This window comes from Rhipicephalus microplus, chromosome X (genome assembly GCF_043290135.1).
Source record: "Rhipicephalus microplus isolate Deutch F79 chromosome X, USDA_Rmic, whole genome shotgun sequence".
Lineage (NCBI taxonomy): Eukaryota > Metazoa > Arthropoda > Arachnida > Ixodida > Ixodidae > Rhipicephalus > Rhipicephalus microplus.
Genome location: NC_134710.1, coordinates 253,045,148 through 253,065,830, shown reverse-complemented (window position 1 = coordinate 253,065,830; position 20,683 = coordinate 253,045,148). Strand labels below are relative to the sequence as shown.

The 20,683-nt window shown below is 47.3% G+C and overlaps 2 protein-coding genes across 2 annotated transcripts; both read left to right on the top strand.

Annotated features, from left to right (window-relative positions):
• Positions 1 to 3,417: 3,417 nt before the first annotated feature.
• Positions 3,418 to 19,837, top strand: LOC119162270 (uncharacterized). Its single transcript, XM_075876580.1, has 3 exons — positions 3,418 to 5,789; positions 11,745 to 11,802; positions 13,434 to 19,837. The coding sequence occupies exons 1-3, from the start codon at positions 4,255 to 4,257 to the stop codon at positions 15,015 to 15,017; spliced, it is 3,177 nt and encodes a 1,058-aa protein (XP_075732695.1). The 5' UTR covers positions 3,418 to 4,254; the 3' UTR covers positions 15,018 to 19,837.
• Positions 5,796 to 6,734, top strand: LOC119187177 (uncharacterized). Its single transcript, XM_075878942.1, has one exon. The coding sequence runs from the start codon at positions 6,088 to 6,090 to the stop codon at positions 6,415 to 6,417; it is 330 nt and encodes a 109-aa protein (XP_075735057.1). The 5' UTR covers positions 5,796 to 6,087; the 3' UTR covers positions 6,418 to 6,734.
• Positions 19,838 to 20,683: the final 846 nt, after the last annotated feature.

The following is a 20,683-nucleotide window of genomic DNA, read 5'->3' as shown; positions in this document are numbered from 1 at the left end:
CATTTTTTTTTTAAATACAGAACATTCATTACTCGCACGATGTCACGGATCCGGTGTCGGCGGTGCCGTCGACAATACCGCTCTCGATGTTCACGTATCGTGCCAGCCCAGGAAGACAGCCGCAAAACTGTCGCCCCCCTCCCCCACAACCGTTAACTGGCAACCCCGTACGTGTAGGCACTCGATTGCGTATACGTAATAGAATCAAGTCGTCGTTACTTGCCTTTCGCTAGACTTGACGCTTTGCTTGACTCGAGAAGGTGCGATGACAAAAAAAGTACCTTCAAGCAGTAGTTGGGCACAACCCAAAATCAGCGTCCCATCACTCGTGTAAGGCAACGCTTTTCCTTCAATCAGTAAATAGGAATAATAAAGTAAATAGGAATAATAAAGGCGAAATCACAATCAGGCATTCCCTAATCTCACGCAACATTCACGTGATACCCCCAACAATCAGTGACGAAATTACTCGAGTCCCCCTCCCAATCTCTCAGCAAGTTGCAGGCGGGACTTTTTTTTTCAAACGGCTTGCGTCCACGTGGCCTGTTGCACACATCTATATATATATTAGGAGAACGTTACTGGGCTCTTTTTTAACATGTCATTAAGTAAACGGGATCACTTAGATGCCTGTATTGCTTAATTCGCGGCATTCAGCTTTAATCTAGGCCAAATAAAAGGAGCAAGAAAACAAAGACCCGTGTGCTAAGCCCTGAGTTCTCTAGAATGATTTTTATTGCACAGATGAAAGTAACTTGCTGTGCCACCAAATATGATTTCTTTTCAACTAATGCCTTTGTTTCTTCTGCCAACAAATTGTGCACACGATGCTTTCTCAGCAGCCAGGAGATAGGAACATGTCGATAAGAGCGGAGTATTTATAACAATGTGAATAGGCGTTGAAAATGACTTTAATCATTTACACTGATTTCTAATTCACTGATACATATTAAGTGAAATAGCAGCACATCAGTAAAAAATATTATTATTAAACACGGTGCCTAGATTAGCCAGCATGCCTGACATGCCTCGAACGATATTACTAGCGCGCAGTGCTACTTCGTATGATTGATTGATTTGGGGGGTTTAACGTCGCAAAACCACCATATTATTATGAGAGACGCCGTAGTGGAGGGCTCCGGAAATTTCGAACACCTGGGGTTCTTTAACGTGCACCCAAATCTGAATAAACGGGCCTACAACATTTCCGCCTCCATTGGAAATGCAGCCGCCACAGCCGGGATTTGATCCCGCGACCTGCGGGTCAGCAGCCGAGTACCTTAGCCACTAGACCACCATGGCGGGGCTACTTCGTATGCAGGCTGCTGCATGATAATGCACGTGAACGCAATTTTTTGAACAATGACATGAAGAAGATTCTTCATTATTGCACACGCTTGGAAAAAGCGATTAGCACTCGTAAGTGCAACACGCGAAAAATAGTGCAAGCTAAGTTTCTCGGGCACATCAAGGCTGCATGCGCTGTACATCGTCTGCTCAACGCCCCGCAGTCCTGCTTACAGCGCCCCATGCGGCATCGGTGCACTTCGGAGACCCCTTTCCCCGGGTGTTTTTCACACCTCCAAAATCTAGACACCCTACCTTGAGCTACAAGTAGTTGCCGTCGCGCGATTTGAGGTGGCGCTACTGTATGGGGCGCCAGGTATTCGCACGGTGCTCATTTTGAAATTCGAGCCCGATGGAACATTTTCCCGAAAGCTTTGCGTGCATGACACTTTGTCATATAATCATAAAATATCCGATGGTTGAGAGCCTACACAGTGCATTTATTTATATGATTCGCACTTCTAGGCTCAGTTCACATACGCCTCGACGCTGCATGTGACTCCCAGTGTTCGTCAGCGGCTTCGTCAGTGGCGATGCTTCAAAATGGGTAAGTATTGCTTTGTCCAAAATTGCAAGTCGAGGTATCGTTCTTGTATTGAGCGTGTGTCGCTTTTCAAGGCTCCGTGTGAACTAGAGTACTTGGATAAGTGTCGACGGACAATTCCGAGAGCTGACAGAGCTTTGCAACCTGCTGACCATGTGCGCGCGAAGCATTTCTCGGAAGAAGTGATCTCTGCCACATACTATTTAGAATACAAGGAAAACGTGCTGTTGCTCCTGCCAAAGAAACCTACACTCATTGATAATGTTGTGCCTGCTATTTTACCGGGGCTGCCCAAATTACCTGAATTTCCAGCAACAAAAACTAAAAAAACGGGAAAACTCTGCGAAAACGGCTGACTCTACTGCGGAGTTTTCGGAAGCGACGGAGTTCATAAGGTTCAACTGCATCTGAAGGTCCTGACATGACCACTGGAAGTACGCCAAGGTTATTGCGCGTAGATACAGTGACTCCAATACATGGCGATAATGAATCAGCAGACACTCATGCAAAAGGCAGCGCTTCGACGAGACAGGTGAGGAGCTCGACATCTGAGTCCCCACGTGGGAGCAGCCCGCGACACAGTGATCTGTGTTTTGGAGGACCCAATAAAAGATTATCCAATCCAATCAGCAGTGACGGGCCTCCTCCACGTGAAGAAGAGAATGCTTCTCAACACGAAACTGACAGTGTGAGTTTATGCCCTACCAACTCAGTTCCTCATCATGCCATAGAAGTAATTTCTTGTTTTAAATTGCATTGCCATTTTTTAGACCGGCCTTATCTATGTGCCTACTCGGACCAAGAAACATAAATGTTGTAGAATAACCAGTGAACAGAAATCATTGAACTTACTACTACTGTGATAATATCGTCGAGATTATAGCTACTTTGCCATGCTTGACGTCGTCAAACTAGATTGTCTCGTTTTTTGAATGTCTCTACCAATTTATTGCCACCGTCGTACGACATTGCAGGTGCACTTCCGACCACGGTACTTACGACAGAACACCGCTATTAAGGCGATGGCTTTAGATAGCCTTAGATGCAACATCAAAAGCGAAATATAATTGTTGGCAGCCTAAGGGGTGAGCTGTGCAAATTTACTGCTTCAGGTAGTGCGACTTCTTTAATTGTGTGCTAAGCTCATCATCAAGTTAAGGCCGCACGGTTTAACGAAATAGCGAAAAGTTAAGCAGAAGACGCTGACCCGCCAGTCCCGACATTTGTGGGAAACGGGTCAACTCAGGTTCGACCTTCGGGACCCAATGAAGTTCTTCGCACCATACCAAGCGGCTCACACTGCCAGAGGCCAAAATCTGCGTGACACTAAAGGCTCGTTCACACCGAAGACGGCGTGGCCAAGCGGCCAGGCGGGATTTTGGAAGTGGTTAGGGGACGAGTGCGTGAACCTGTTCAGACGGCATGCCTCTTTCGGGTGGCCGCCCGGCAGAAGAGGCGGACATCTCGCGATTTCCTGCGCGTGTCGTTATGACGTGTCACTGCGTTTCCCAAACATACACCCGCGCCAGCACCGTCCGTCCGCTGCATGGCGTTCTGATTAGCTGCGCAAAGCGGCGAACCTCGGCAAGCGGCAAAAAATTGCTACGAGAACGAGCTCCCTTGCCGCCTGGTTTTTGCCGTGTATTTTTGTTAATATTGATCACTGGTGGAAAAACATCTGAGGAGCAACGTATAATAGAACGAGACAGCACCTATTTGTTTTAAATGATGTATTATCAAAATGCAAGCAAGACGAGCAGTCTCTCAAGGAAGAGTTGATTCCTTATGACGGTTCTTATATTTAAAAACTTATGGTTGCCAAGCGATAATGTGAATAATGAATTTTGGTATGTTAATTCAGCAACACAACGTGCATAAAACACGAGAATCAATATGGCAACCATGCTAACCTCATAAGCACATACTCGTTTCATATTTCTATAACAAGTCTACTTTATAATTTCTATACTGTATAGTTATGTATTCTGTTTTATTGTTATTTGTTTTAATTCTAAACAATACATTATAGCCTGTTAGCACAGCTAAGCAGTTATTAAAATGTTTAGGCATCCCCCTCCTCTCTTTTTTTTTAGATACCGATGCTGCGCTATTCGTGGCTGATCTCCTTAGTGGGTTGAACTAATCCTTTTGCGTCCAATTAGCCAACCAACCAACCACGTGCATTGAACACGAGAGGTGCGTGCATTATACCCGATAGACACGCAAAAACAGCTGCCATTAAACGCGCCGATCACGCAGCGGACCAGCGCACGATATCGGCCATTTCCATAGCGGAGAGCGCAATGCGACTTCTGTAGGATCGACAAGGTGCGTCGTTTGTCAAAGCCACCGAAGCGTCGACAATGGCACCATCACAGAACAGCAAGAGGCGCTCTAGCGACACCGCAAAGTCGGCCCCGAAATGCCACTACGCTGGCAACAACCCGCCGTCGCCCGGGGCGCGCGTGAACGTGGCCGTGAGGGTGCGCCCGCTGAACGAGCGCGAGTCAGAGACGTCCAGCATCGTCTGCGTGGGTGACGACAGGTGCCTCGTGTTAAACCCCAAAGTCGAAGCCGAGTCCGTCAACTTTCGAGGGCAGCAAGCATGCGCGGGTTTCGTCAAGCCACACAAGGACTATACTTTCATGTTTGAAAAGGTCTTTAGTGAAGATAAGGACACTAAGGACGTCTTTGAGCGCACCACCAAAGAGATGCTCACGACGCTTCTTGACGGCTACAATTCTTCCGTTTTCGTTTACGGTGCAACCGGAACTGGCAAGATGTTCACCATGATGGGATCCGAGGATTGTCCCGGGGTAGTCTCCCTGACGGCAAGTGAGCTCTACCGGCGCAAGGATAGGCTCCGCTCCAAGGGCCAGTCATGCGACGTTGCAGTCGCCTACATGGAAGTCTACAACAAGGTCGTACGCGACCTGCTGTGCCCCAAAGGACCATCGTTGGTCGTGCGCGACGACCCAGCTAAGGGCATTGCCATCTCCAACCTTTCTATTCACAAGGTGAAGGAGTCTGGGGCACTGTTCGAATTCCTCCAGAAAGGCAACAGGAACAGGACACAGCATACCACCCATGCCAACTCAGAGTCGTCGCGGTCTCATACAATATTTCAGATTTACATCACGCAGACTGAGAACGTGACCAGCACGAGCAAGGGAATTCGCGTCTCCAAGATGAGCTTTGTCGACCTAGCTGGCTCGGAGCGTGTCGCTGCCGTGACCAAAGACATCAAGGACCAGATACGCGAGGGCACCAAAGTCCACCTGTTGCTTCTGACCCTGGGCAACTGCTTTGATGCCCTCTCCGAGGGTGGGGCTCAGCGGGTTCCGTACCGGGACTCTAAGCTGACCCACATCCTGAAAGACTCTCTGGGTGGCACTTGTCGCACCCTCTTGATGGCTTTCGTGTCGCCATCCAAGCTCAGCTACACCGACACCCACAACACTCTCAAGTATGCCGAGCGCGCCATGCAGATCGAACTGCAGGCCCAGAAAAAGGTCCACAACGTCAACGCACACACGCCTATGTACAGCTCCCTCGTAGAGGAGTACAAGCGAAAGGTGGAAGGCCTTCAGCGCAAGCTCGACAAGGCAGAAAACGAGAAGTCCAAGCTCGAGATCCAGGTGGTCGAGCTCAAAGAGAGCCTCGCGACGGCCAAGGATGCCCTGCTTCGAGATCAACATACTGACGCCGGCAGCATCGTTCCAGCTTCGCATAACGATGCCCTGTCGACGACGTCCTTCCCCTCACCGAGCATCGAGGCGAACGAGCGCAGCGACGACAGCAGGACGGCCTCCTCGACACGGCCAGAAAGATCTATGCAGCACGAGCGAAGATCATTAGGCAGATATGGGAAAACGAAAACATCATTCGCGCCAGCGTGGTGAAGGAGAACTGGAAGCAGGAGATGGCGAAGAATGTCAACTTACTACAGGGCTCCACTGAAGACACTTTGAAAGTGTCTGAGCCCCATCGTCACTTTTTGAAGTCTCAAGCAGCCAAACGTCTTGCTGCAAAAGAAAAGTTGAAGGCTCTTCACAACGAACGAATCCGAAACTTCGAGTGCAGCACAGACCTCCTGAAAGAGGCTTCCGCTGCCGGTTGCTTGAAGGCTGTGGTAGCAGAAATAGTCAAAACAGGAGCTGGTGGTCGAGCGAACAGAATTGCACGGTCAGCGACAGATGTTCGCCGAGCTCACCAAACTTCTGTGTCAGAAGTGCAGCCACTGGGAGGACCTGAACAGCGTTGCAGTTCCTCACCTGCGCAGCCTCTACGTCATTCTAGAGTCCAAGAACTGCTGCTGCTCGGACCAACGAGATACCCACAAAGCTGTTGTCAAAAAGGCCAAGGGTCCCGGTGTCACATTGGCGGATAAAGAGAACAATGGGTCAAACGGTCAACTGGATCTCACAAATCTGCTCCACGCTCCCGATTGGCGGCAGACCACAACAGTGCAACTGAAGAGTGTAGCTCTGCAATCTATTAAACTCGACGACTCTTGCCTTGTATAGTCGTCTAGAAGATCTTGGCTCATACTCACAGGGGGGATTGGCCACACTGTACGCGATAGCGCAAATTTTTTACACATTTACCGCTTGATAAAAACTAAGAAATTAGATAAGGTCATTAATGGGGTTCCTTTAAAAATATAAAAAGAGGGTATATGGTCTAAGGAATAAGATAAATCAGAATATGCAGAACAAATTAGCAAAAATGGAGAACGGGGACCAAAAATGGGATATATCTGGCGGTACGTCTGGCAGCGTATCCTCCCGGTTGCCTGAATGTATTTACGTAGTGCTGGCAGAATATCACTGCGGCCCGCACACAACTGACTTGGCTCCAAACGATAAAAGGGTGGGTGTAGTAACTGCCAATCCCAGCATAACAATCGGTCTCGCAAAAAGTATTCGGTGCAGTGAGGCGAAACGGCGGCATGTGAGACGAAAGTGATCTATTGTTTCCGGTTCATTGCAAACTGCACATAGGTTAGTTAATTAAAATCTTGATTTGAAAAGATAATAATTTCATCGAGGAACTCTACAGCGAAAGCTTGTGAGGGTTTCCCCTTATATACAGGAAAGGCATTTTCGGTGTTCCATGTGAATTGCGAATGCCGCAGTTCTTCACGTTGTAGGAGCGATATTTCGTGGATTTTGAAGATTAACAGGCGTCTGATTTGATCGGCAGTAATAAAAACTGCGGATCTACTAGTACCACCGAGAAATTTAAAAATACCGAAGCGAGCGAGTTAGCAGTTTCATTTATGCAAGTCCAGCATGCCCGTGGACTCAAAGAAACCGAACTTCTGATAGGCTACGCGGTACGTGAGACCAAAATATTCTTGGTAAAGGAGACTGCTTTGCGCACGTTAAATGTGTACAAACAGACAAAGCATCCAAAATATATGAAGTTTTTGTTGCTGAGAAATTATTTTTCGAAGAGCCAATGTAATATCCAAGAATTGTGCGAGTAAAATTGTCGGGAAGTCCGCCAATCGGAAGGCAAAGGACGAATTGAGCTGATGAAAAAAAGTGCCTACTGCCGCCTTCTGAAGATTTTTCGTTGCATCCGTAAATATACCACGTACTTAGGGAAATTGTTGACATGGTCTTGAAAGAACCCCTCCATAACATGCTTTAAAGTTATAACTTAGCAATTCTTGAGAAATATCATCGAAAACTAAGTCAACTGGCATCGAGTACAAGGTTGGGGAGCTAAATGCTTGAGGGAAACGTGAAGATTCAATAACAAAGACTCGACGAAAATAACTTGACGTCGTTGATAGCGACGTCACGTTCGCTTAAAGAAAGAATCTGGAGATTTGATGAAAACTGTCTGAGAACGGGAGAGAGGTGCATCATAAAGTTTTAAAAATATGTTCCCGGTAAGCTGTCGAATTCTTACATCAAATAGAAAGTTTAGAGCTCTTAAATAAACACGCCATTCGCAACACACCTATGTAGCCCGAGACACAGCCGCAGAGCTCGCCTTTCTAGCAATGTAGGAGATGTTAATTTGTACTCAGCACTTCCGGAAAACAGGACGCACCCAAACTCCAGAATTGGGCATACGTAACGTTTGTATACATCATAAGTAACGTAACGCTGCGCATCCCTAAATTCTTATTGCAAAACCGGCGTAGCAATGCTAAAGCGCTTTCTGCTTTACGGGTGTTTGATTCTATTTTTTGCTGGCAATTTGAATTGCCAACTTAAACAATGACAAGATATTTTAGTTTCGTTAATTCTGGAATCACATCATTTAGATAATGCAGTGAAAGAAACACGGGAACAGATAGAGGAAATACAAGCAGAGCACATTTGCTAGCATTAAGCGAAAAAGACAGCCCACCAAGCCACACTTCAAGCTCACACAAGTATGACTATAAGATTTCATACAAAGTATTGATATCTCGGAATGACGAGAAAGATAAATATCATCGGCGTAGACGCAAAGAGGAGCAGTTTTAGGAACTGGAATTGATGATAATAAGATAACAAATAAAAATATGTGACAGAACTGATCTTTTGAAGGCTCCTTTGAAGACTCCTTTGTAGGCTTGCACGGGTGGCTCGTCTTCGCCGTCTTCGTTCACTGGCACAGAACTGGCGCACTGTTCACTGGCAAAAAAAAAACAAGTGGCAATATGGTTAATTTTTACGCCTCACTGTAAGTGAAAAGTTGCGAGAAAACACCCTTATGAGTTCTAAATTACCAGCTGTATTTCAAGGAACACCGAAATTTTCGACATTGTCTGTCACTGCCTGATTGTATTTACCCCAGTTATGCTAATAATGATATTTTAATGGTTAAAATTAGTCGTAACGATCCTTTTTCAAATGTTTCTGACAGTTACTTTCAAACTGAATATTCAGGAAGCAACTGCTCCTAAAACTGCCGTCTTACTATTTCAATAATATACAATCCATATTCGATCTCTTAAAATTATGCTACTTCATTCGTGAATGATGTGCGTCTAAAATTTCCTATTTACAAAGCCCTACAGGTAAAGGTCATCGACAGAAAAATTATCTGTCTTGAGCACTGGTGCGTGAACGTCTGTTTGAGATGTGAGCTCTTACAATACCGAGAGTTGACGTTGATTAATTTGTGCCCACATTGTTACGTTGCGCGCTCTATGAGACAGCGGAGGATTTTGTTTGTATCAACAGGGAACTATGCAAAGCAGTTTGCCTCAGCATCAAAGAAAAGGACACCCCCCTTCTAATGGCGTGAGCTCAGTGGGTAGTCTCCTTTACCTGTCAGGTGGGGTGTACGTTCCACTTAATTTATTCCTTTGAGAACAAGCTGACCATTTTTTTTAAATACAGAACATTCATTACTCGCACGATGTCACGGATCCGGAGTCGGCGGTGCCGTCGACAATACCGCTCTCGATGTTCACGTATCGTACCAGCCCAGGAAGACAGCCGCAAAACTGTCGCCCCCCTCCCCCACAACCGTTAACTGGCAACCCCGTACGTGTAGGCACTCGATTGCGTATACGTGATGGAATCAAGTCGTCGTTACTTGCCTTTCGCTAGACTTGACGCTTTGCTTGACTTGAGAAGGTGCGATGACAAAAAAAGTACCTTCAAGCAGTAGTTGGGCACAACCCAAAATCAGCGTTTCATCACTCGTTGAAGGCAACGCTTTTCCTTATCAGTAAATAGGAATAATAAAGTAAAAAGGAATAATAAAGGCGAAATCACAATAAGCCATTCCCTAATCTCACGCAACATTCACGTGATACCCCCAACAATCAGTGACGCAATTACTCGAGTCCCCCTCCCAATCTCTTGGCAAGTTGCAGGCGGGACTTTTTTTTTTTTTCAAACGGCTTGCGTCCCCGTGGCCTGTTGCACACATCTATATATATATTAGGAGAACGTTACTGGGCTCTTTTTTAACATGTCATTAAGTAAACGTGATCACTTAGATGCCTGTATTGCTTAATTCGCGGCATTCAGCTTTAATCTAGGCCAAATAAAAGGAGCAAGAAAACAAAGACCCGTGTGCTAAGCCCTGAGTTCTCTAGAATGATTTCTATTGCACAGAAAAAAGTAACTTGCTGTGCAACCAAATATGATTTTTTTTTCAACTAATGCCTTTGTTTCTTCTGCTGACAAATTGTGCACACGATGCTTTCTCAGCAGCCAGGAGATAGGAACATGTCGATAAGAGCGGAGTATTTATAACAATGTGAATAGGCGTTGAAAATGACTTTAATCATTTACACTGATTCCTAATTCACTGATACATATTAAGTGAAATGGCAGCACATCAGTAAAAAATATTATTATTAAACACGGTGCCTAGATTAGCCAGCATGCCTGACATGCCTCGAACGATATTACTAGCGCGCAGTGCTACTTCGTATGATTGATTGATTTGGGGGGTTTAACGTCGCAAAACCATCATATTATTATGAGAGACGCCGTAGTGGAGGGCTCCGGAAATTTAGAACACATGGGGTTCTTTAACGTGCACCCAAATCTGAATACACGGGCCTACAACATTTCCGCCTCCATTGGAAATGCAGCCGCCACAGCCGGGATTTGATCCCGCGACCTGCGGGTCAGCAGCCGAGTACCTTAGCCACTAGAACACCGTGGCGGGGCTACTTCGTATGCAGGCTGCTGCATGATAATGCACGTGAACGCAATTTTTTGAAGAATGACATGAAGTAGATTCTTCATTATTGCACACGCTTGGAAAAAGCGATTAGCACTCGTAAGTGCAACACGCGAAAAATAGTGCAAGCTAAGTTTCTCGAGCACATCAAGGCTGCATGCGCTGTACATCGTCTGCTCAACGCCCCGACGTCCTGCTTACAGCGCCCCTTGCGGCATTGGTGCACTTCGGAGACCCCTTTCCCCGGGTGTTTTTCACACCTCCAAAATCTAGACACCCTACCTTGAGCTACAAGTAGTTGCCGTCGCGCAATTTGAGGTGGCGCTACTGTATGGGGCGCCAGGTATTCGCATGGCGCTCATTCCGAAATTCGAGCACGATGGAACATTTTCCCGAAAACTTTGCGTGCATGACACTTTGTCATATAATCATAAAATATCCGATGGTTGAGAGCCTACACAGTGCATTTATTTATATGATTCGCACTTCTAGGCTCAGTTCACATACGCCTCGACGCTGCATGTGACTCCCAGTGTTCGTCAGCGGCCTCGTCAGTGGCGATGCTTCAAAATGGGTAAGTATTGCTTTGTCCAAAATTGCAAGTCGAGGTATCGTTCTTGTATTGAGCGTGTGTCGCTTTTCAAGGCTCCGTGTGAACTAGAGTACTTGGATAAGTGTCGACGGGCAATTCCGAGAGCTGACGAAGCCTTGCAACCTGCTGACCATGTGCGCGTGAAGCATTTCTCGGAAGAAGTGATTTCTGCCACATACTATTTAGAATACAAGGAAAACGTGCTGTTGCTTCTGCCAAAGAAACCTACACTCATTGATAATGTTGTGCCTGCTATTTTACCGGGGCTACCCAAATTACCTGAATTTCCAGCAACAAAAACTAAAAAAACGGGAAAACTCTGCGAAAACGGCTGGCTCTACTGCGGAGTTTTCGGAAGCGACGGAGGTCATAAGGTTCAACTGCATCTGAAGGTCCTGACATGACCACTGGAAGTACGCCAAGGTTATTGCGCGTAGATACAGTGACTCCAATACATGGCGATAATGAATCAGCAGACACTCATGCAAAAGGCAGCGCTTCGACGAGACAGGTGAGGAGCTCGACATCTGAGTCCCCACGTGGGAGCAGCCCGCGACACAGTGATCTGTGTTTTGGAGGACTCAATAAAAGATTATCCAATCCAATCAGCAGTGACGGGCCTCCTCCGCGTGAAGAAGAGAATGCTTCTCAACACGAAACTGACAGTGTGGGTTTATGCCCTACCAACTCAGTTCCTCATCATGCCATAGAAGTAATTTCTTGTTTTAAATTGCATTGCCATTTTTTAGATCGGCCTTATCTATGTGCCTACTCGGACCAACAAACATAAATGTTGTAGAATAACCAGTGAACAGAAATCATTGAACTTACTACTACTGTGATAATATCGCCGAGATTATAGCTACTTTGCCATGCTTGACGTCGTCAAGCTAGATTGTCTCGTTTTTTGAATGTCTCTACCAATTTATCGCCACCGTCGTGCGACATTGCAGGCGCACTTCCGACCACGGTACATACGAAAGAACACCGCTATTAAGGCGATGGCTTTAGATAGCCTTAGATGCAACATCTAAAGCGAAATATAATTGTTGGCAGCCTAAGGGGTGAGCTGTGCAACTTTACTGCTTTAGGTAGTGCGATTTTTTCAATTGTATGCTAAGCACATCATCAAGTTAAGGCCGCACGGTTTAACGAAATAGCGAAAAGTTAAGCGGAAGACGGTGACCCGCCGGTCCCGACATTTGTGGGGTACGGGTTAACCCAGGTTCGACCTTCGGGACCCAATGAAGTTCTTCGCACCATACCAAGCTGCTTACACTGCCAGAGGCCAAAATCTGCGTGACACTAAAGGCTCATTCACACTGAAGACGGCGCGGCCAAGCGGCCAGGCGGGATTTTGGAAGTGGTTAGGGGACGAGTGCGTGAACCTGTTCAGACGGCATGCCTCTTTTGGGTGGCCGCCCGGCAGAAGAGGCGGACATCTCGCGATTTTCTGCGCGTGTCGCTATGACGCGTAAGTGCGTTTCCCAAACATACACCCGCACCAGCACCGTCCGTCGGATGCGTGGCGTTCTGATTAGCTGCGCAAAGCGGCGAACCTCGGCAAGCGGCAAAAAATTGCTCCGAGAACGAGCTCTCTTGCCGCCTGGTTTTTGCCGAGTATTTTTGTTAATATTGATCACTGGTGGAAAAACCTCTGAGGAGGAACGTATAATAGAACGAGACAGCGCCTATTTGTTTTAATTGATGTATTATCAAAATTCAAGCACGACCAGCAGTCTTTCAAGGAAGTATTGATTACTTATGATGGTTCTTATATTTAAAAACTTATGGTTGCCAAGCGATAATGTGGATAATAAATTTTGGTATGTTAATTCAGCAACACAACGTGCATAGAACACGAGAATCAATATGGCTACCATGCTAACCTCATAAGCACATACTCGTTTCATATTTTTATAACAAGTCTACTTTATATTTTCTATACTGTATATTTATTATTTCTGTTTTATTGTTATTTGTTTTAATTTTAAACAATACATTATAGCCTGTTAGCACAGCTAAACAGTTATTAAAATGTTTAGGCAACCCCCTCCTCTCTTTTTTTTCTACATACCGATGCTGCGCTATTCGTGGCTGATCTCCTTAGTGGGTTGAACTAATCCTTTTGCGTCCAACCAGCCAACCAACCAACCACGTGCATTGAACACGAGAGGCGCGTGCATTAGACCCGATAGACACGCAAAAACAGCTGCGATTAAACGCACCGATCACTCAGCGGACCAGCGCACGATGTCGGCCATTTCCATAGCGGAGAGCGCAATGCGACTTCTGTAGGATCGACAAGGTGCGTCGTTTGTCAAAGCCACCGAAGCGTCGACAATGGCACCATCACAGAACAGCAAGAGGCGCTCTAGCGACACCGCAAATTCGGCCCCGAAATGCGACTACGCTGGCAACAACCCGCCGTCGCCCGGGGCGTGCGTGAACGTGGCCGTGAGGGTGCGCCCGCTGAACGAGCGCGAGTCAGAGACGTCCAGCATCGTCTGCGTGGGTGACGACAGGTGCCTCGTGTTAGACCCCAAAGCCGAAGCCGAGTCCGTCAACTTTCGAGGGCAGCGGGCATGCCCGGACTTTGTCAAGCCGCACAAGGACTATACTTTCATGTTTGAGAAGGTCTTTGGTGAAGCTAAGGACAATAAGTACGTCTTTGAGCGCACCACCAAAGAGATGCTCCCGATGCTTCTTGATTGCTGCAACTGTTCCGTTTTCGCATACGGTGCGACCGGAACCAGCAAGACGTTCACCATGCTGGGCTCCGAGGATTGTCCCGGGGTGGTCTCCCTGACGGCAAGTGAGCTCTACCGGCGCGTGGATAGGCTCCGCTCCAAGGGCCAGTCATGCGACGTTGCAGTCGCCTACACGGAAGTCTACAACGAGGTCGTACGCGACCTGCTGTGCCCCAAAGGACCTTCGTTGGTCGTGCGCGACGACCCAGCCAAGGGCATCGCCTTCTCCAACCTTTCTATTCACAAGGTGAAGGAGTCTGGGGCACTTTTCGAGTTCCTCCAGAAAGGCAACAGGAACAAGACACACCATGCCACCCATGCCAACTCAGAGTCGTCGCGGTCTCATACAATATTTCAGATTTACATCACGCAGACTGAGAACGTGACCAGCACGAGCAAGGGGATTCGCGTCTCCAAGATGAGCTTTGTCGACCTAGCTGGCTTGGAGCGTGTCGCTGCCGTGACCAAAGACATCAAGGACCAGATACGCGAGGGCACCAAAGTCCACCTGTCGCTTCTGACCCTGGGCAAATGCTTTGATGCCCTCTCAAAGGGTGGGGCTCAGCGGGTTCCGTACCGGGACTCTAAAATGACCCACATCCTGAAAGACTCTCTGGGTGGCACTTGTCGCACCCTCTTGATGCCTTTCGTGTCGCCATCCAAGCTCAGCTACACCGACACCCACAACACTCTCAAGTATACCGAGCGCGCCATGAAGATCGAACTGCTGGCCCAGAAAAAAGTCCACAACGTCAACGCACACACGCCGATGTACAGCTCCCTCGTACAGGAGTACAGGCGAAAGGTGGAAGGCCTTCATCGCAAGCTCGACAAGACAGAAAACGAGAAGTCCAAGCTCGAGATCCAGGTGGTCGAGCTCAAAAAGAGCCTCGCGACGGCCAAGGACGCCCTGCTTCGAGATCAACATACTGACGCCGGCAGCATCGTTCCAGCTTCGCATAACGATGCCCTGTCGACGACGTCCTTCCCCTCACCGAGCATCGAGGCGAACGAGCGCAGCGACGACAGCAGGACGGCCTCCTCGACACGGCCAGAAAGATCTATGCAGCACGAGCGAAGATCATTAGGCAGATATGGGAAAACGAAAACATCATTCGCGCCAGCGTGGTGAAGGAGAACTGGAAGCAGGAGATGGCGAAGAATGTCAACTTACTACAGGGCTCCACTGAAGACACTTTGAAAGTGTCTGAGCCCCTTCGTCAGTTTTTTGAAGTCTCAAGCAGTCAAACGTCTTGCTGCAAAAGAAAAGTTAGAGGCTCTTCACAACTAACGAATGCGAAACTTCGAGTGCAGCAAAGACCTCCTGAATGAGGCTTCCGCTGCCGGTTGCTTGGAGGCTTTGGTAGCAGAGATAGCCAAACTGGAGCTGGTGGTCGAGCGATTGGAAATGCAGGGTCAGTGACAGATGTTCGCCGAGCTCACCAAACTTCTGTGTCAGAATTGCAGCCACTGGGAGGACCTGAACAGCGTTGCAGTTCCTCACCTGCACAACCTCTACGTCATTCTGGAGGCCAAGAACAGCTGCTGCTCGGACCAACGAGATACCCACAAAGCCGTTGTCAAAAAGGCTAAGGGTCCCGGTGTGACATGGGCGGATAAAGAGAACAACGGGTCAAACGGTCAACTGGATATCACAAGTCTGCTCCACGCTCCCGATTGGCGGCAGGCCACCACAGTGCAACTGAAGTCTGTAGCTCTGCAATCCATTAAACTCGACGACTCTTGACTTGTATTGTCGTCTAGAATATCTTGGCTCATACTCACAAGGGGTATTGGCCACACTGTACGCTATAGCGCAAATTTTTTTGCACAAGTAACGCTTGATAAAAACTAAGAACTTAGATAAAGTCATTATAACGTTCCTTTAAAAATATAAAAAGAGGAGATATGTTCTAAGGAATCAGATAAACCAGAATATGCAAAACAAATTAGCAAAAATGGAGAACGGGGACAAAAAATGGGATATATCTGACGGTACCTCTGGCAGCGTATCCTCCCGGTTGCCTGAATGTATTTACGTAGTGCTGACAGAATATCACTGCGGCCTGAACACTACTGACTTGACTCCAAATGATAAAAGGGTGGGTGTAGTAACTGCCGATCGCAGCATACCAATCGGTATGCTGTTTCGGCCGTTTCGGTTGCTTCACTTATACAAAATGTCGTATTACGTGACGCGACCGGACGACATAGGTAAACGACACATCCCAACATAATAATCACGACATGCTTGTCATATAACGACCTGACTACATGCCACCCTGATGATGCGCTCACGGACGTTTCGCTAGCTTCACATATGCCAAATTTGGCATTACGTGACGCTAATGGATGACGAAGGTATGTGGCTAGTGCAAACATGATAATCATAAGTTGCGTGTCATTTGACATGACTATATGCCACAGTCAAGGCACCAATACATTTTGACGTGACGCGGTGCGCGTGCTCGCCGGCGTTCATTTCGTCGCGTCATGCCGGCGTTGCCTCGCCAGGCGCCGGTCCTGCCATATACTCGCCGGCGCGCGCCGCACTGCGTTGCTTTGACGCATGCGCGTTTCAGCGCATCCGGCGTCTCTCCGTCACGAAAAGATGGAGACGCAGCGTTGTCTGGGTAACGCATCGGCGCGAAATGCAGCATGTCGTTTTTCGTGCCGGTTGCCGTCGGGCCACGCCGACGGACGCTGGTCGTGCCGGGTGCGCCTGGCGTCAATCTGTTGAGTGCTCGCGTTTTGCTAACGTAGCGTCGCTGTGCCCATGGAGCGTGCGCGAGCGTCAATGCTACATTGAAGTATAATGGGCCCTTCATGATGCGCTCACGGCCGATTTGGCAGCTCCACATATACGAAATTTGGTGTTACGTAATGTCAATGAATGACGAAATATATGACTGGTGCAAACATGATAATCCTGACACACGTGTCATGTAAGAACATGACAACATACGACACTCATAGCACGTTCGCGGCCGTTTGGATGGCTCCATATATACAAAGTTGGGTATCACGTGACGTGACTAGATGACGAAGGTAAACGCCACATCCAAACATATAATCATAACACGGAAGTCATGTACGGCAACATGTACCTCTACCTCGTAACGTTGTGCTCATTTTAAAGATACATATCAACATTTCTCATTCGTGCTTCGGATATCATTGATTTCCACTGTACGTGGGATCTGTCTTTTTTTTTTTTTTTTTTTGAAGCAGCTTGTCAGTGCGCGGGATCGCTCTCTGCCACTTGGCTAACAGAGCTTCGTCGTTTGGAACGCTGAACATTGTATGCTTCTTTTTAGCTGACTTGTAGCCTGTAGTGAACCCCGGGACGAAGCAGTGGCTTTGTTTTCGCACCATAAGAGGGCATACAGAAGCATTAGAGTGAGAGTGCCACCACATTAAAAAAAAAAACGAGGACGAACGCGCCCAACGAAACTGTCGGAAACGTGCCAACAACGTGGGTGGATGGATTGATATGGCTGTATCCTTTAGATCGGGTGGTGGCTAGTGCCACCAAGCCGTAATACTTAGTAAACCAAAAACTAGATTTATTTTTTTCTACTTAAAATAGTGAGGTTCAGGACTCGTACTTTGCAGAGAAGCGTTTAATTTTCACTCGTGCCTTGACTTTAGCCACCGATCAGATATCCTCTTCTTAGTTAATTCTACCCGCTTAAATTCTATTCTGCCCTCCCTGTCCCCAAACCCCAGCGTTTTGAAAAACTCTGCGGCATCATCCTGAACTATAGGGTGAAGCCCTTTACAGATCATTAACGTATAAATGACTGCGCGTGCCCCCACGCAGCTCCTCCTCGGAGGCTTCAGTGCGCTCCGTAGGCACCGCCTGCCGCTCATCACACTTTCCTATTCTAATCACTGTACTTTCAGCTACGTAGTTAGAGGTGTGCGCCGAGGCGGCTTCGACCGGTGGCGGCGTGGGGCTTACTTTGAGTCGGCGGTGGCGGCGGCGGCGGCACGCGACCTTTTTTCGTCTGTGGCGGCGGCGCCGGCGACGTGGAAAGCGAAACGACAAGTTCAAAAAGCTCTTTGTGCATCTTTTTTTTTTGCTTAATTGGCTGAAGTTCAGAGCTTTTAGCACTAACTGCAGAATACGACATGTGAGATTACTAGAACAGAATTGGCAAACGTTTTGTGAATGCTTTGTTTTTCAGCGTGCATACTGAACTCGAGGGGAAAATTGGGCGGGAAGGGGGGCACTTATCCTAAGTTGTGTACAGTACATTATCATTTTTTGGGGACGTTTTTTCCACCTCATTAGCGTTCGTCAAATAGCAATTACCTTAGCTGGAATCGAACACGCATCAGAACACCGTTTCACTAAGGCACGTATGTTGAATGTATGTTTATTGCTTCCACAAATGTGCAGCATTCTTTTTTTAGGGGCGAAACTCCTTAGGTAGTGGGTCTGTGCATCCTCTGATGGTGTATGTAGCCACCGGTGGCTCATACTCGAAAGAGCGGCCCTTAACATATACGGTGGATGGTGGCACTTCTACTTGATGAGTACATGATTAAAAGATGTGAGATGGCTGTACTTGGAGTGCTCACTAGTTAGACGGATGGACGTACAGATAGACGGACGGACTGATGGACGCACAGACAGACAAGGGGGCGGACGCACGGACGGGCGGACAGACAGAGATGGCTGCACGAACAGACAGACGGAAGAATGGACGTACAGACGGATGCATGGAGGGACGCATAGACGGACGGATGCACCGACGGTCACACTGATGGACAGACGCATGGACGTGTTTTTTCTTTGAATTTTATATACTTAGGTCAGTTCCCTATCGCATATCGTGGCATTTGGTACATGCTTTCATCAGTTCCCTCTAGCATTCATTTCATTGCTGGGTATTGTTAAAAACTGGCGAGCAACCGCACTCACTGCATTTGAGCCGGCGAGCCTCCTCTCGATGATGTGAAGGACATCTCAGGTTTTTAGAACGTCCCGCCTGGCCTATGCTTACTCTACCATAAAACAAGGAATGGCTAAATCCCCTGTCCTTTTCTTCTTCCTCATACAACGAAGAAACGGTATACGATACATATGACATCTAACAAAATAATGAGTCCTTAAATGTACACTTCTTTCTTCACGTTTGCGAGTAATTCGGTTAATCTATTACATGACAGGTTGTACCTGCTCCTTGATTACCGGATTCAATGATCTCACAAAATCGCGAAAGCATTGCATGGCGCCGAGAATTCGGCAACTTTTTTTAACGCTATGAGAAGTCGTGTGCTACCGCTCGCCTACTGTACCCTTTCAGCGTACCTGAAGTTCCATTTGTTTTTTGTTTTTAACTTCCTTTTCGCTTCAACTCAACCTTGCGGCCTTACAACGGGTGACTCATAGAATGCAGCTTTTCAACGAAGGCTGTCCAAGGGCCGCCTAATTCCCTCCGCGATTGTAGGTATGCGTGACCCCCTAAAAATGCACGTTCTTTTTACTAAGAGTCCTTCCAAACAAACAAAAAAGTGGGTGATGAGGGGGGGGGGGGGGACAGGGGTTACAAAGCAGTAATTTACACTGCCAGTGTCAGAAGAAATTTTCCAGCTTTTTTTTTTCTTAAAGTTGAGTAGCTGTGGAATCACACACATGTACTTGTCCACGGAACACGTTGTTGGGTTGGTGTGGCACCGAGTCACGGAGAAAGCGGTGACCCCTTTCCTCTTCCTCGTAATACAAGGAACGGGTCGCTGAAGGGCTGTGGGCCTGCTGATGGCCGTCCAAATATGTGCTCCAGACACGGGAAGTGGAGCGCTATGCAGCCCGACGAGGCAAGGAGTTCGACGAAAACTACCGCAATGGTTCCCGGCTTCCCGGCCACACCGCCCTGCTCAAGCAGAGCGGTGTCACGGCGGATGACAACCAGGCTCGATAATTGAACTTAGAAGTGTGGCAGCTTGGGCTAGTTGGTATGGCATGAAGATAGTTATAGCGCGAGAACAAATCGACGACACAGAGACAAGAAGCGTCTTTCGTGTCCTCCTTGTCTCTGTGTCGTCGTTTTGTTCTCGCGCTATAGCTATCGTCGATAATTGAGCGTGGCGAGTGGTGCTCCTTTTTTTTTTTTTTTGCTCCATTGCACGAGCGTGAGCCATTTGCCCCAGACCTTGTCACATCAAGAAAGGGGCACGTTGGTGTGGTGGCAATGCCTAGTCAAAAACGTCGACCTGCAGGTGGGCGTGGGCTCAGTGGAGACATCTTCGTCTGGTTTCACGATATGTCCGTCACGTAGCAAAATGCTTGTCCTGTAATTATTCTAAATAAACGTCAAATTTTTTTCTGCAGACGTAAATTTAGTATCTTCAAGCTGCTTCGACCCCATCTTTGCGAATCTCCTATGCCAGAACGACTTGACACAACCCTTGAACAACCTCTAGAACCACTGATATCTCTTGAGAGTTTAATGTCATTTCGTAATTTGTCATATAGAGGGTTCTTTTTTTACTTGACAGTTTTATCAATTCTTTAATTACTCGCATAACGATGATCCACAGTAAAACACTATGCCCAATTCAGATTATCTTTCTGAATATTTCGTACAACATGCTGAAAGAAGATCTATCGGTCTGTATAGTTTGTGGATGAATGGTGAAACAGATCACCTCGTGTGTTGATGAAGTCACTTCGTATATGCGCATGATGGGAAGTTATTAGGAGAAGAGGATGTGTGTTAGATTAGTTGTTACGTCACTCGTATGACGATAAAATTTATTATATTTAGCCAGCTATAATTTATAAGAAAC